Source organism: Grampus griseus, assembly GCF_964374135.1.
Source record: "Grampus griseus genome assembly, chromosome: 13".
Classification (NCBI taxonomy): Eukaryota; Metazoa; Chordata; class Mammalia; order Artiodactyla; family Delphinidae; genus Grampus; species Grampus griseus.
In genome coordinates, this window is record NC_139007.1 from 22,547,674 (window position 1) to 22,563,029 (window position 15,356).

Here is a 15,356-nt window from a genome sequence, read left to right on the forward strand (position 1 = left end):
AGTGCCCTCCCTGGTGTGTGGAGAGCATTGGATCGGCCTCAGGCAGCATGGCCAAGCGGAGCAGTGAGAGGCTGAGCCCAGCAGTCAGGGAGCCCAGCTGGGAGCCCCCGATACACAGACATTGCCTGATTCATGGTTCTGGAGGGGATGGTTCTCAGAGTTCCTCCTGCAGTTTGAGCTGACAAACATACAACTTTTATCTCGCAGATGCCAGCTGCTCCTGAGTCTGTTTTTTCTGGTCCCAGGATGCATTATTTTTTCATAATGGATGAAAGTTCTAGAAGCATCTTCTGAAACAAAACAAAATAGACTCAAAGGGCTTGTAAAAGCCAGTCCTGCCTACCCACCTGAGACTCTTTGTGTGTCACAAATATCCCAAATCCAAACAAAAACCTCCTACAGAAGACAATCCCCCGACCTTGCCCCAGAGATGAACGTGCATGTAAGAGGTTCTGTTCCCCAACAGCGCTGTGGCAGAAGATCTGAATCCCACCTGCCGTCTCCTCCTCATTATCCAGTTGTGGTTGTTTTGTCCAAGATCCAGGTCTAATACTAAAAGGCCAACCTTTTCCAAAGCTCCATCTTTGTCCCCTCCACAATTAACCAGAATTTTTGACTTTGCAGTAATGTAGAATGGGAGAACTGAACCAAATGTGGATGTTCCATTTTGTAATAATCTATCTTAAAAATATGCTACACTTAGGTTGCCTTGTGTAGGGAGAGCAGGAAGCAGCAATGGGATATGGGAGAAGGACTTGGGTCGAGTCAGACAAGCTTGGGATACAATTCCAGCCCATCCACTCATTCAGTAAATATTAATTCATGTCCCTGCTATGTCCCAAAGACTGTGCTTTACCACATCCTAATTGCATGACTTTGGACAAGTCATCTATTTCCTTATCCTTAAATGGGAATAATCACAGAGTCACAGTGAAGAAGCCCATGGCAGTGTCTAGACCACAATCAGGGACTCAGTAAAGTGGGAGTCTTTCCTCCTCTTCTTTAGACTCTTTGGTAATTGATATATTATGTAAAGCTCCTGTGCCAAAAAGTTCAATAAATTGTAACAATCAACTCTTCAAACACCCATCTAATAACCCCTGTTAATAATGTTGAGTCAAAAAAACCTTCCCAAATGAGGCAAAGAACCTAGAAGTCACAGAGATTTTAGATTTAATATAATATTAAAATTTTAAAGACACCATACACAGGGATAAGAAGGAAGCGGACTGAGAGAATATCTTTCAATACATATATAGACAAGGAGTTAATACAATATCATAAAAGAGCTCCTAGAAATCAGAAGAAAAACAAATAACAGAAAAACAGACAAGGATAATTCATGGTAGAAATACAGATGGCTAATAAACATATGAACAACCTTACTAGTAATCGTGGAAATGTAAATTAAGACAAACATTTTGGAAATGTTGGGAAATGTTATGAAACATTTCTAGTTTGTCAAATTGGAGGTGGGGGGAGATAACGTCTGATATTGGCAAGAGTGTGGGGAAAGAGTGCTAATGCACTGGTAAAGAGGGTCAATTGGTACAGCCCTTCCTGAGCAAAAATTGGCAGCATCTATCAAAATGTAAAACGTGCATGCCCATTAAAACCAATAATTCCACTTCTAGGTACCGATCAAAGATATATGTATGAAACATTCACTGCAACATTGTCTGCGGCAGGAAAAACTTACAACGGCTACATGGCCATCAAGTATCTTATGGTTCATCAATTTCATGGAAAAGCGTGAGGCATGTAAAACCGAGGCATCTCCGTGGGTGCTGACATGGAGAGTCCCTGAGACATATCATTAATTAAGCAAAAGCAAATTGCAGAGACATCTCTACAGCAGGATCACATTTATATTTTTGAAAAAAATAAAAAATAGGTGCGGACATAGATTTGTCCTCAAAGACAGACTGTGAATGCAGTGAGGAAGGTAGGGGAACACACCCCATTCTGTTCACAGTGATTGTCTTCGGTAAGGGAAGTGGGAATTGAGTCCAGTGAGAGTGACAGATGAACCCTCACATGGTCAGGTTCACATTTTACTCTTATGTTCTTTTACACTGCTTGAATGTCTTTCCATGAGCATGTACGACTTTAACTGGAAAAACAAGAAATGAGAAAAAGACTCTTCTTTCAAACGATTAATAGTGGTACCCCTGGTCTGAGCCACACTCCCCTCTCACCTGGACACTGTGCAAGCCTCCTAGCTGGTCTCCCTGACTGCACTCCTACCCATTGTCTTGGTCTATTTGGGCTGTTATAAAAAAATACCATAGATTGGGTGGATTATAAAGAACAGAAATTTATTGCTTATATTTCTGGAGGCTGGGAATTCCAAGACAAATGCACTGGCAAATTCAGTGTCTGGTGAGAGCTCAGTTCATGGTTCACAGACAGTCATCTTTTCACTGTGTCCTCACATGGTGGATGGGAAAAGGAGCTCTCTGATGCCCCTTTTATAAGGGCACTAATCTCATTCATAAGGGCTCCACCCTCATGACCTAATCACCTCCAAAAGGCCCCACTTCCAAATACCATCACACTGGGGATTAAGGTTTCACATATGAATCTGGGCGGGGGGACAAACATTCAGACCATAGCATCTCTACAAGAGATTCATCAGAAACAGTGATTTTAAAAATATACATAGCAGACCACCATCACTCCTGCACCATCCACCTCAAATTCCTTTCCATGGCCTATAACACCCAACAGATCAGCCCTTGCCCATTCCAACCTCGTTCCTAGCTCTCCCCTCCATGATCATGGCCCAAGAGTGCTCCCCAGGACCTTGGCACAGCTGGCACCATCAGCCGTGCCAAGGTCCTGGGGTGGGTGGGGCATCACAGGCAGAGGGACCAGTAAGTGCAAAGGTCCTCAGCTCTGTGGAACTACAGGAGAACGCTCTTTGTTAGCACTTCAATGTCACAAAAGATTGGAAGAGGTCACAGGGCAACCTTCTTCCTAATGCCAAAACCTTCCTCCTCTACAGTGGTGGTTCTGAGCTCTGGTTGCACATTGGAATCACCTGGGAGTTTTAAAAAATAGTATTGGGGGCTTCCCTGGTGGTGCAGTGGTTAAGAATCTGCCTGCCAGTGCAGGGGACACGGGTTCAAGCCCTGGTCCAGGAAGATCCCACAGGCTGCGGAGCAACTAAGCCTGTGTGCCACAACTACTGAGCCTGCTCTCTAGAGCCCGTGAGCCACAACTACTGAGCCCATGCACCGCATCTACTGAAGCCCTCGTGCTCTAGAGCCCGTGCTCCACAACAAGAGAAACCATCGCAATGAGAAGCCCTCGCACCACAACGAAGAGTAGCCCCCACTTGCCGCAACTAGAGAGAAAGCCTGCGTGCAGCAACGAAGACCCAACGCAGCCAAAAAAAATAAATAAATTTAAAAAATAGTATTGGTGCTCAGGCTCTCTCTGCAGAGATTCTTATTAGGGCATTTTTCAAAGCTTCCCTGGTGATTTACAGTAGAATGGGGCATGAGGATTACTACTCCACAGCATCTCTGACAGGTGAAGGCATTCAACGATGAGGAAAGTCTTCATCACAGAGGGTAGCATGGGTTCCTAAAACTCAACCAGCATTCTTCCCCATGCTCACTCGGCCAGACTAAAAGTCTGCTCTCCATGCCCAATTAAGTCTGTCCACAAAGAACCAACCTTTACAGAAACTTATTTAGTAATCAACAAGCTTAGACTTGAAAAAATTGCGGGGTTTGGGTGATGGCAAGGGAAATGTCTTGGAGTGGAAATCGCAGCTCTTCCAGGTGTTTTTTCTGACCTATAATAGCGTGGATTTCTTTTGCAGGACAGTTCTCTCTAAGGGGAGCAAGTGGCAAAGCAACTGCGGTACCTACCAGAAGTCATTTCCCTCTGAAACACCAACTGCTGCAATCAGAATACATCTGATTGAGCCCTAAAACTTCGGCCCTCTGGGACCTGATACAGTGTAAGAAGCTGTTTACAGTCCATGTATTGAAAGTGGATGCGAACAATCCTTTGCTTGCTGCGCTAATTTCCAATGAAAGATCCCTCTGTTTGCGGTAAGTATGATGTGTCAGCTACAGTGCTCTGGAGCTGACGGCTGTGGCCTCAATTCCCAAGACTTCCACCATTTGGGGAGTGAAGTGGCCTGTCAACCCCCTTTCAAGCCTTTCCCCTGTCAAGAGGCTTGGGGGAAAGTGACCATAAGTAGGAAATCTCTGTGGCCAAAGGCATTATTTATAATTCTTAGAAACATAAACAGGGAAGAGGAAGATGAAAAAGAAAGAGGGCCTGTCACCTTCATCATCTTTTCTCCAAGCTCCTCAGTGAGGCTGGTCTCTCCCAAAAGATAATCTGCGATTAAGAAAATCTGCTTCAACTAAACACTGCTTTTTCTTCCTCAATTTTCTGTTACTACAAAGGCTCCTCTCACATGGAGTGAGGTACAGGAGAGAGAAAATGATGAAAGTTGTCATGCTGACTTCACAAATGCAGATAAGAAGCAGTGGCCACTGGCAAGGTTACTCTAAAATGGTGGATCTCGGGAGTTCCCTGGTGGTCCAGTGGTTAGGACTTGGCACTTTCACTGCTGTGGCCCAGGTTCAATCTCTGGTCAGGGAACTATGATTCTTCAAGATGCAGGGCATGTCCAAAAAGTAAAAAAAAATAAAAAATAAAATAAAATAGTGGATCTCAACCCTGGCTGTACATTACAGTCGCCATGGGAATTTTAATAATACCAATCCTCCATCCCATCTCCAGAGATTCTGGTTTGATTGGAAGTGGATGGGTCCTGGGCATGGAGATGTTTTTAAAGCTCCAGGTGACTCTAACTCAAGCCAGAGTTGAGAACCCTGCTACAGTTTGGCATAGGGTTCCAAACAGCCATAGAATAATAGTACGCGTAATCTCCTGAGAAGACAGCTGGTCACTGACAAGAAATAAGTTTGAAAAAAAGCATTTTAGGAAAAATCTAGGTATGATGATTCCTCCTCAAGGTATGGCGTTAGCGCAGTCACAAAATATCTCATGGGAGATACGAAACTAGGGTAGAAGGATTCAATCATTATTAACACAAAGAATGAAGCAAAGGAAAAAGCAAGAGTGTGAGTTCAACCAAGTGAACTCAATTGGGAAGTTCCCCTATTAACTTGGCGGATTTTTCCTTTTCATGGAAAAAAGTTGTTAGGAGCAGTACGTAAAACATGTGTCATTCTCTCCCTTTTTTTTTTTTTTCAGAATTGAGAAGAATCCACAGTAAATATCCATTATGCCTTACAATGGCCAGGGAATGTTTATTCCACAGTGGCTTTTCAGAGAACAGAATTATCAATACAATATTGATCTTCCTCTTTGTGAAATATATCAACAAATATTTGTGTATGACTTTTAAATGCCAGAGCTATTAAAACAATGGAGCACACCCTCCTTCCTTAGTGAGACAAGGGCAACTCAAGGTTACAAATGATCCCTCCTCCATCCGTTTTCCACACTCTGATACAAAGAGCGGTCCAAAGTGCACCTCTGATCCAGTCACTCCTCTGCTGTACATCCTCTATGGGTTCTCCACTGCCTCCCTGCAAGGCCTCCATGCCCCCTTCTCCAACTTTCCCTCTCTCTGAAGCCCTCCTACTAGTCTGTGCTCCAGACACACGTGGCTCCCCAGACAGCCCTGCTATGTCACACCTCTCAGCCTTTGTCTGTGTTCTCCTTGTACTGGGACAGCCTCCTTCCATGTACCCCAGTCCTCCCAGGTCTGGAGAAACTCAGCACGTCTTTCAAGACTCAGTTCAAAAGTAGCTTCAACTATAAAGCTTTTCCTGACCCATCCAGAAAGAATTGACTTCTCCCTCCTTTGCACACCACTCCCTCTAACATGGCACCTTACACTTGATCATTTATATGTTTACCTAATTTCCCATCCAGACTCTGAGCCCTTTGATGGTACACATGATATTTTATTCATTTATATACCCAGCACTTATAAGACTAATTGATAAAAAGTTTTCAATAAGTTTATTTTACGAATTAAATTCAACTGAATGTGTTAAAAGAATGAATTTAACTCTCCATAAATTATCCTCTCTCTCCTCCTTTCCCTCTCTCTCAACACACACATATATACACAAAGGAGGAAACAGAAGGCTAAGAAGTAACCAAAGTGGAACACCTCTTGTGAAAGTCCCATGATCAGTCAGGCTGTCTGTCTTTACTTACCATTGATGTTCTGTGCCCAGTGGCTGAAGGCAGAAGTGAGGGGCTGTTTTCTCGGTGCGGAAAGTCCAGGTAAGAGCTATTTTGAGAACTGGAGCTTACTGAGTCACTGTACAGCTGTCCCTTTTCAGACAGCAATCTGGCCTCGCGACTGCCCATGCAAGATCTGTCTGTCTGGGCTCTGCTCTCTCTCATGCTGCCATCGCTGTGTCTGCAGTGGCTGTGTAAACCTGTGAGAGCCTCCCCTGAGGGTTGCAGGTCCTGGGACTGCTCCCAGGGTCCTGTTGTACGTGATGGACAATGTCTAGGAGCCATCGTGGTATCTAGCCAGGACTGGGGCGTTGTAGTCTGCAAGCCAAAGGGAGAACGGTCTGGTTGCTGTGCCGAGTGCTGAATTCTAGCACCATCATCCCAGGGACACGGGCTGTGGACATGGAGCTGTCCCCTGTGCTGATCCGCCTTAGCCCAGTCTTTCTTACTACAGCAAGGGTCTACCTCAAGTTGCCTGGGCTGTGGGATTTGCCACGTGGTTTTAGAATTCGGCACATTGACTCGGAAGACTTGCTGTTGATTGCTGGCTTGAAGTAGAGAGACTCCTTCAGGGAAGGGAGAGCAATTCATACACTGCTGGGCCGCTGAATATTTTTTCAAATGAAATGGAGGTCCCCTTTCGTCCTCAATGCCCCCACCGCCGGATTTGTCATAAAGTGCCCTCATGATTTTCCTGACCCCCAGATGAAATATTTCCAGTACGTTGAGGAACAAAGAGATGGCTGCAATGCTGTGCATAAAGAGCATGAAAATGGTCTTCTCTGTGGGCCTGGACACAAAGCAATCCACTGCATTGGGGCAAGGAGGTTGAGTACATTTGTAAAGGGGGTGCATTTGAAACCCATAGAGCATATATTGGCCTATCATGAACCCTACTTCCAGCACAGATCTGGTCAGGATGTGTAAGACATAAGTACGCAGAAGACATCCTTTCAGAGGGACTTTTTGGATCTTCTTCTGCTCCTCCAACTTCCTCAGTTCTCTATTTATGTTTTGCTGCTCCTCCAATTCAAGCTCTGGATTCTCCATCTGGGCTGTAAGCTGTGACTTTTTCCTCCTCGTCTCTTTTTCAAAGGCCCTGAGGCTATAAAGTGCATGGCCCATATATACCAGAGAGGGAGAAGACACAAAGATGATCTGTAAAACCCAGAACCTGACCAAAGAGATAGGGAAAGCATCATTGTAACAGACAGTGTTGCAACCTGGCTGCTGGGTGTTGCAGGCAAATGCTGACTGTTCATCATCCCAGACATCTTCAGCAGCTACACCTAGTATCAGCATCCGGAAAACGAAAAGGATGGTCAGCCAGATTTTCCCCACCATGGTTGAGTGGGAGTGAGCTTCCTCTAGGATGCCACCCAATAAATTCCAATCCCCCATGGTAAGGGACTAATGTCTGAAATATACAGAAAACACTGAGGTTAATAGCATCCATGGATGTAATATATAAAGACGAGCTCATCAGTACAGCAGGTCCTCTCTTCGTGTCAACAAAACTACAAAGGATTTTCCAGCTCTAATATTTATGGCCTGTGCTTGCTGAAACAGGGTATTTCTAAGGAATATGTTTTGGGAAAAACACTAACGACCTTCCCCAATCTGACCCAATTCCCTTCCTGTCATCTTCTCTCCTACACAAAGTTGACTGTCATTCTGGTATACTCATTGGCCATCATATTTGTACAATGCATTCCATTCCACAATTTTGCTCATTTTTCTAACATATGAGAAGCCATATTTACCATACATCCTACATGATCTTAAATAAGCCTCAACTCCTCCAGGAAGTTTTCCCCAGCCATCCCAAGTCAGAGTGATTTTTCCCATTCCTAAATTCACACAACACTAGTGTTTATCCCACTCACTTGGTACTGTGCCTAAAATGAGTTTTGTGACAGTTGTCTTATGTTACCTTTCCTGAAAAGGTACTCTTTTTGCAGATAGGGACACTTTCTATTTCATTTTGGTCTGGCACACTAAGGTATCAATAAATAATAGTGGATTGAATTGTCTTCTCTTTTTAAAACTCAGTTCCTTGACTCTATCACTGGAAAAATCATCAACAGAAAAACAAAATAGATCCTCATTATGTATCATCGATGGTTCCCACCGCAAGACTGAAAGTACGAGTAAAGAAAACAGAACTCAGCCAAATAAACCCTCAGGAACTGGCACAGGGTAGCAGTAAAGATTAAGCAGGCTCAGAAACAGTACCAGCAATGACATATGATTACATCTACAAAGCCACATCTGCAACAGCAGGTTTTCACAGAAGCTCTGCTTCCTTAGAAGAAAAGTGGGTGGTGGTGGTGGTGGGATGAACTGGGAGATTGGGATCGACATGTATACACTAATATGTATAAAATAGGTAACTAATAAGGACCTGCTGTATAAAAAATAAATAAAATTCAAACAAAAACAAACTAACAACAAAAAAAGAAGAAAAGTAAATATAAACTGCTTCTCTAGCAAGCTTGGGTGCTGGGAAAGAATCAAGGCATAGCTGATATGAATAGGTTACTCGGTTTACCCTGAAAAAACCAAATGTTTTTCAAGGTTCAATGAGGTTAAAATATTTGAGAGCTTAAAGGCTTCTAAGATGTGGAAGACTTCCATGTATGAAAGACATAGAAAAAAAACAGGATAAGTGCTATTAAGTTAAAACAGATAATGAAACAATTCTCTCCGTCCACAATTCATTCATTCAACAATGTTTTCTAAAATGTTACTATCACATAGGCATTGTGCTAGATGCCAGGGAATTCAACAATGTATACCTGGTCCAGCCCTCACAGTACTTAGTCACCAAGGATGCCCAGTGACGTATAAAATGGACAGTGAAAACAAACAAATGAATATCAACTCAAAAATATAAGAGAAAAAAACATGGAACTGTTATATTTTCCCTACTTATCTCCAAACACAAAAATAAATTCCAGATGGGATACAAGTATTAAATGTAAAAACTAAACTATAAAAGTATTAAAGTAAAATGTAAAAACATATTTTATATCTTGAAGTAGAAGGTGGCTTTTGAAGCCCATTAATGCCAGAAATTATAATTGGAAAAAACTTACAGATTTTACTCAACAAAACTGAATGGCAAAAGTCGAGATGTCCAGAAGACAACAACAACAAAAGTTACAAATTAGAGATAAATAAACATTTGTGAATAATCATTGAATAGGCAGAAACCACTTAGGGACAAGAAGAAAAAGTAAGCCAATGACAAAACCTTGAAAAATAGCACAGGGGAAAAAAAGTCTACAGATTGGGGCTTCCCTGGTGGCGCAGCGGTTGAGAGTCCGCTTGCCGATGCAGGGGACACAGGTTCGTGCCCCGGTCCAGGAAGATCCCACATGCCACGGAGCGGCTGCGCCCGTGAGCCATGGCCGCTGGGCCTGCACGTCCGGAGCCTGTGCTCCGCAACGGGAGAGGCCACAACAGTGAGAGGCCCGCGTACTGCAAAAAAAAAAAAAAAAAAAAAAAGGCTACAGGTGAAAATGAGAAATGGCCAAAGAGAAAGAGGGGGAAAACCATTAAGGGCAATGTCACTGAAACCAAAGCAGGACAGTTTCAAGAAGAGAATTGCTGACAATGCTAAATACACATACACGTAGCACTATTTAAATAAATAAATTTAATGGTGGGATATACCATGCTCAGTGATTAGAAAACTCAAAATTTATAAAGACAACAATTCTCCCCAAATTAATTCATCCATAGATCACTGAGTAAAATGAAATCCTATAAATATACATATATGTGTATGCATATGTATAGGAAATGCATGTGTATGTGGCTATAGAAGTATGGAGAAAAAATACAGAAGGGCACACATGAGGAAGTTCATATAGGTTACTGGAGGTCTGTAGGAGAACATGAGGGTGGAGGGTGGAGCTTAAAGGGAGAGGCAAAAAAGAAAAAGGAAAAGGAAAAAGACTCTTCTAAGAAAGCATGACTGATTTTTATCTAATATATACATTTATGTAAATTTATAGCGGTATGTACATGCATATGTATAAACAATATTTTAAATTAAAATTTTAAAGTAGTAGGTACTTGTCAGAGTTTGGAAGAGGTATTAAGGAGGCTATTTTTACTCTATATACTTGTGAATTGTTTGTAATTCAAAAATTAAAAATGTAGTCATCTCTAGCACATGCAAATAAAAAATCAGATTTAAAAATTGTGGACTTCTGCCTCATTAACAGAAGCAATAATTTACTAAGCTCTATCCTCTCTTAAAGAGTTTAGGTCCTTTCCCATAATTATTCCTTTAAAATTGTCTGGCCATTATTCTTTATTTAAAGAAAGAACTCCTTTATTAGCACTTAAAAAAAAGCTAGAGGTTCTATTTTCTGTAAAAACCCCAAGGTGAAAAAGCTAGCTCATTTTATCAACTTATTCTCTGTTTAGAAATCTTAAACTATTTAATGCTTCTTTTTGCCACTCTCGCTTTAAAACTAGTAAATTATAATTTTTAAATAGCAAGAAAAGGAACACCGAAAAACAGAAATACATGAAACAGAAATACAATCATGCATATGAGCATGCAAGAGCAAGATCCTTTAGACAAGCTTTCCTATGTTTCCTAAAAAAACCTGTTTTTTACTATTAAATAACTACAGGTCCAAGAAATATTCTTGAATTCTCTTTTATTATCAAACACTAATTTAGCATCTCCTGTGTACAAAGTCAGTGCTCCTTTCCTGAATTTTATTTCAAATATTATCTTTGTATCCCCACAGGGATTTCCTGTATTTCTTATAAACAAGAGATACCATGTATTTACAACTTACCTTAGGAGTGGATAAAAAAATTAATGACTGGGCTCAAAGAACCTTCAAGGTGGACCATGTGTGGCTAATTAGTGGAAATACTGCTGGTTGCAGATGTAAAAGCTCTGACCCACTGGCTGTGGGGACCAATGCGGAATAAGCGCAGTAACTTTGATCAATGGAGTCTAACCTAGTCCTCCCCTGAGGTCAAGATGTCCTTTGGTGCTTTTTAATTCTCTTGTCATATTTTTTTCTAATTGGCACGAAGCTGGAGACCCTCCTAGTATATCATATTTGGAAATCAAAGGTGAAACAAATGAGAATTTTCCTTTTTCGTTTGTGGATGATAATGGTGATTTGACTTTGGGTGCATTTCTTTCAGTCAACTGATTGCTCTGGGAATTGATGTCACAGATCAATGGGTCATGTCCAATTTCATCAACAGCTGCCTGGGTTGAGTCTGGCCTCACCAAATGGGAACAAATAATAACAGTGACAGTCAAACCCAAAGTGCTCTTGCAAATCACGCCAGGCTGAAAGGAGAAATAGCTCAAAAAGAAATTAAGCATTTTTAGACCATCAAGAGGGGGCTGTGCCTGGTCTGTAGGTTATGTGTTCTAGCAATATTCTATTAGGCTGAAACAGGCAGCTCAGGAAAATTTTCTTTTCCAGTAGAGAATGTGAGAACCTTAGAAACCTATATCAAATTTTCGTAAAGTGTTTTAATTCAGAGAGGTCAAATGATTTGCCCAATGCAGACAGAGACCAGATCTCCTAACTCCCAGCCTTGTAGCATCTTACATTAGTCACATGTCAAGTACACAATCTAACTGCCACCTTAGAGGAGTTGACAGCAAGGGTGTCCCTAGAACACATCTCCAAGGCACATTTCTAAACCTGCTCTTTTCCATATAAAATACAGAAAGTGCATAAAGTTACTGACACTTCATAAGTATCATCTGCCTATTCTATTTTCATATATTTAATTTTAAAAAATGGATGATAATGAAAGGTAGACAGGTAAAGAGGTTAAATTTCCACTACCCCAGCACACTAGCCTCAAATACAAACTGACTGTCAGAATTAACTAGAGGTGAAAACACACAATGTATTAATATGTGTATCTGTGTAGTATAGGGTACATTGTCCAAGAAAGCCCTCGACATTTAATCCTAAAAGTCAGCTGCAAAGTAATTAATACCTTTAATGCATTTTACCAGAGCCAAAACATTAAAATCATACATTTAGGGCTTCCCTGGTGGCGCAGTGGTTGGGAGTCCGCCTGCCGTTGCAGGGGACACGGGTTCGTGCCCCAGTCCGGGAGGATCCCACGTGCCGTGGAGTGGCTGGGCCCGTGAGCCGTGGCCGCTGGGCCTGCGCGTCCGGAGCCTGTGCTCCGCGGCGGGAGAGGCCACAACAGTGAGAGGCCCGTGTACCGCCAAAAAAAAAAAAAATCATACATTTATGAAAAGAACAACTCAGAAGCGTACATAGAAAAACCCCTAATATTAGTTGCCTCAAGGAAAGGTAACCCAGTGACTGGAGAAGAGGTGAGATGGATACTTCTACATGGTTCACTGAACAGTGAATGTATTACCTATTCAAGAAAATACATGTGTAAACTAGAATATAAACAATAAATGGAACCATATATCTGATTTTTTAAAGTCCTCAGCAGGTGAATCAATCTTATCACTTCACTCTTGAAGACTTTTAGCAAGTAGGTGAATATCTTTAAGACAGAGGCACAGAGTGGGCAACTCTCCATAACCTCTCAGTAATAATTGGAAGTTATTGATGAGGTAAGTAATATTAGCACTACACAGCTGTGGGAAAGACACCCACTGCCTCATTCCAACCGGCCCGAAGGCTGAGCAAATATCTGCACGCTAAAGGCTGAGAACCACTCCATAGACAAGTTTTTTTTTTTTTTAAGTTCCTACTTTTACTCTCACCGAAAGTTATGCTGAATCTATGGAGTCACTAGGAGACCCAAAACACACTCAGAGAAACAGAAGGGAACAGAAAGCCTAGAGAGAATAAATGTCTCAGGACAGAGAAAGATGTACACAGGGTGAGAGCTTCACTAGCCACTGCCTTTAAGGCTCGTCAATGGTGCCCGTATTCACCATGCCACCTTGTTCACACCTAGTGATATAAACTCCTATGGGCAGAAGTGGAAACCAAAAACTTCGTGACTTGCTTTACTGCAATATTTGCCTTATTGCAGTGGTCTGGAACCAAACCTGCAGTGTCGCTGAGGTCAGCCTGTACACACTTTGCCAAGGTATCTGATCACTCACCCCTAGTTCTTGAAATATTTCCTGCACTTGTTTTTTGAGTATTCTCTCCAAAAATGTTTACACTGCGGATCTTTGAGTGATGAATATTAATGTTTTTTATTAAACCCTCACATTTGAATAACAATTTAAATGGATATAAAATTTTAGGTCCAGTACCTTAAAAATACTGTTTCCTCACAGCCAGCATTGCTCTTCTGAAGAGTAAGGTCAATGATTCTTGTTCCTTTATACAAGGATTGACTGTTTAAAAACCTTTAGATTTTTCTCGTTATCCTTGATACTCCTAATTTCAGTATGTGTCTAGATGTGGGTACTTTCTTCTTTCCTGTTTGGCACTCTATGGCCCTCTCAATCTTCAAATTTTTTCTTCTTCTGACCTCATTTGTTACTTGAATGTTGGCACATCCTACTTCTGTCCCTCATCCCACTTACATCTGCATTTATTTTCTATTTATCCTTTTTTTTGCTGCCTTCTGGAAGAGTTTCTCAATCCAACTTTTCAACTCACTAATTCATGCATCAGCTGTATCCACTCTATTTTCATTCCATTTTATTACATTTATTTTAAATATTATATTTTTAATATTTCTACGTGGTTAGTTCTGATTCTTGTACCACACTGCCAAAATCTTCTTTTTCCTTTTAACGTTTATTGGCTTTATCTTAGATTGTTATGGTCTTATGTAATCCTGTTTATTTTCTTTTAAACCAGTGGTATCTCTTAGCTGCTACTTTGTTTTGGCTCGGGAACTCATTCACCTGGTGGTAAGGGTTCTGAGTGATAGAATGCACTGGGGAAGGGCTGAGGGCCAGCCCTCTAGGCAGCCCCAGCACTACAAAACCACAGTTCATTATTTCAGTTCGTTATCTACCAAGTAATCCTTCAGGTCAGGGCTTCTCCTGCAGATACTGGACACTGTGGGAGAAATGGCAATTTCCTCAAGTCACTTCATAGGTCCAAAGCCTAGATTGTAACCCATCAGTACCACCAGTCTGAAGGGGGGAGGGATGAATAAATAATGCATAGCTAGTTAATCCTTACCTGTTTTTCCCAGATCTTCACCCCAAAGGAGTTTTTGTGCTGCCCTGATTTTGTCTGTGAGGACACCTGCAGCACTGTTCGCTGTACCATTACCTGCTGTGAGAAAGCAGGCAAAGGCAACTGGTTTTCTCCAATTAATCTGCTCCAACACATTCAGCCAGCCACGCATTCAGTCAGCCACACCCTAACCAAGAACCACTTCAAAAGAGCCCCCATGTCCTCTGGGAGTTTTACCTTTTTTTTTGTTTCAATTGTTATCTAAGCACGTTAAAAGAACATTCTAATCAAAATATAACAGAACTTTACATGGTTTTATTTATACATTACTGGTAAAGAAAGCAAACTTTATATAAAAAGTTTTATACAAATAGAAAAGTCCTTGGCTACGTACAGCCATTTATGTGTGTGTATACACCCAAACATACACACACAAACACAAAGTATTTTACATCATTATAATTATACATATTTACAGATACACTATTTAAATTATTTTACAATTTACCAAATTGAGGACAGGCAATTAGAAAAGCAAATAAAAATGGATGAAACGAACTAAATAATGGTTAAGCTTAAAATTCTACAAAACTATTTTTAAAAATCTAGAAAGAAAGTCATTTCTTTGAAATATCAAAACTAAGGTTTCAATACTGTTTTGTTGTTGCTTTTATCTTAATAACAAGTTCTAACCTGTTTAAAAATAAATATCATGACCAATAACAGATAAGCAAATCAGACTGATGTCAGGAACAAGGTGAACATGCTGGCTTGAGATTAAGAGTCAGCAAGTTATGACAAATGCAGATTATTATCTGGTAATCAAATGTCATAAAACTGCCCTCTCCTTCCCCATTAAAAACATGAAGAATTCCAAGCTTCTGTGTAGTTTGCAATATCAATTAAGACTCCAAGGAATTCAGCAACTTATCTGTAATGTAAGAAAATGCTGAAGTTATG

General features: G+C 41.2%; 2 protein-coding genes across 3 annotated transcripts in view; both read right to left on the reverse strand.

The window, feature by feature from the left end:
* Window positions 1-7,653, reverse strand: GJA10 (gap junction protein alpha 10; the record flags this gene model as incomplete). The annotated part of the gene is made up of 2 exons (XM_082669096.1): window positions 1-290; window positions 6,226-7,653. 2 exons carry the CDS (start codon window positions 7,651-7,653, stop codon window positions 252-254), a joined length of 1,467 nt encoding a protein of 488 aa, XP_082525222.1. The 3' UTR covers window positions 1-251.
* Window positions 7,654-14,731: 7,078 nt separating this feature from the next.
* Window positions 14,732-15,356, reverse strand: part of CASP8AP2 (caspase 8 associated protein 2) — a gene marked incomplete at its 3' end in the record, with an annotated part of 40,473 nt that continues 39,848 nt past the window's right edge. For both annotated transcript variants that reach the window (XM_082669050.1, XM_082669049.1), the window contains one exon: window positions 14,732-15,327. In XM_082669050.1, coding sequence (XP_082525176.1) covers window positions 15,324-15,327 — 4 coding nt within the window. The remainder of the gene's footprint in view (window positions 15,328-15,356) is intronic.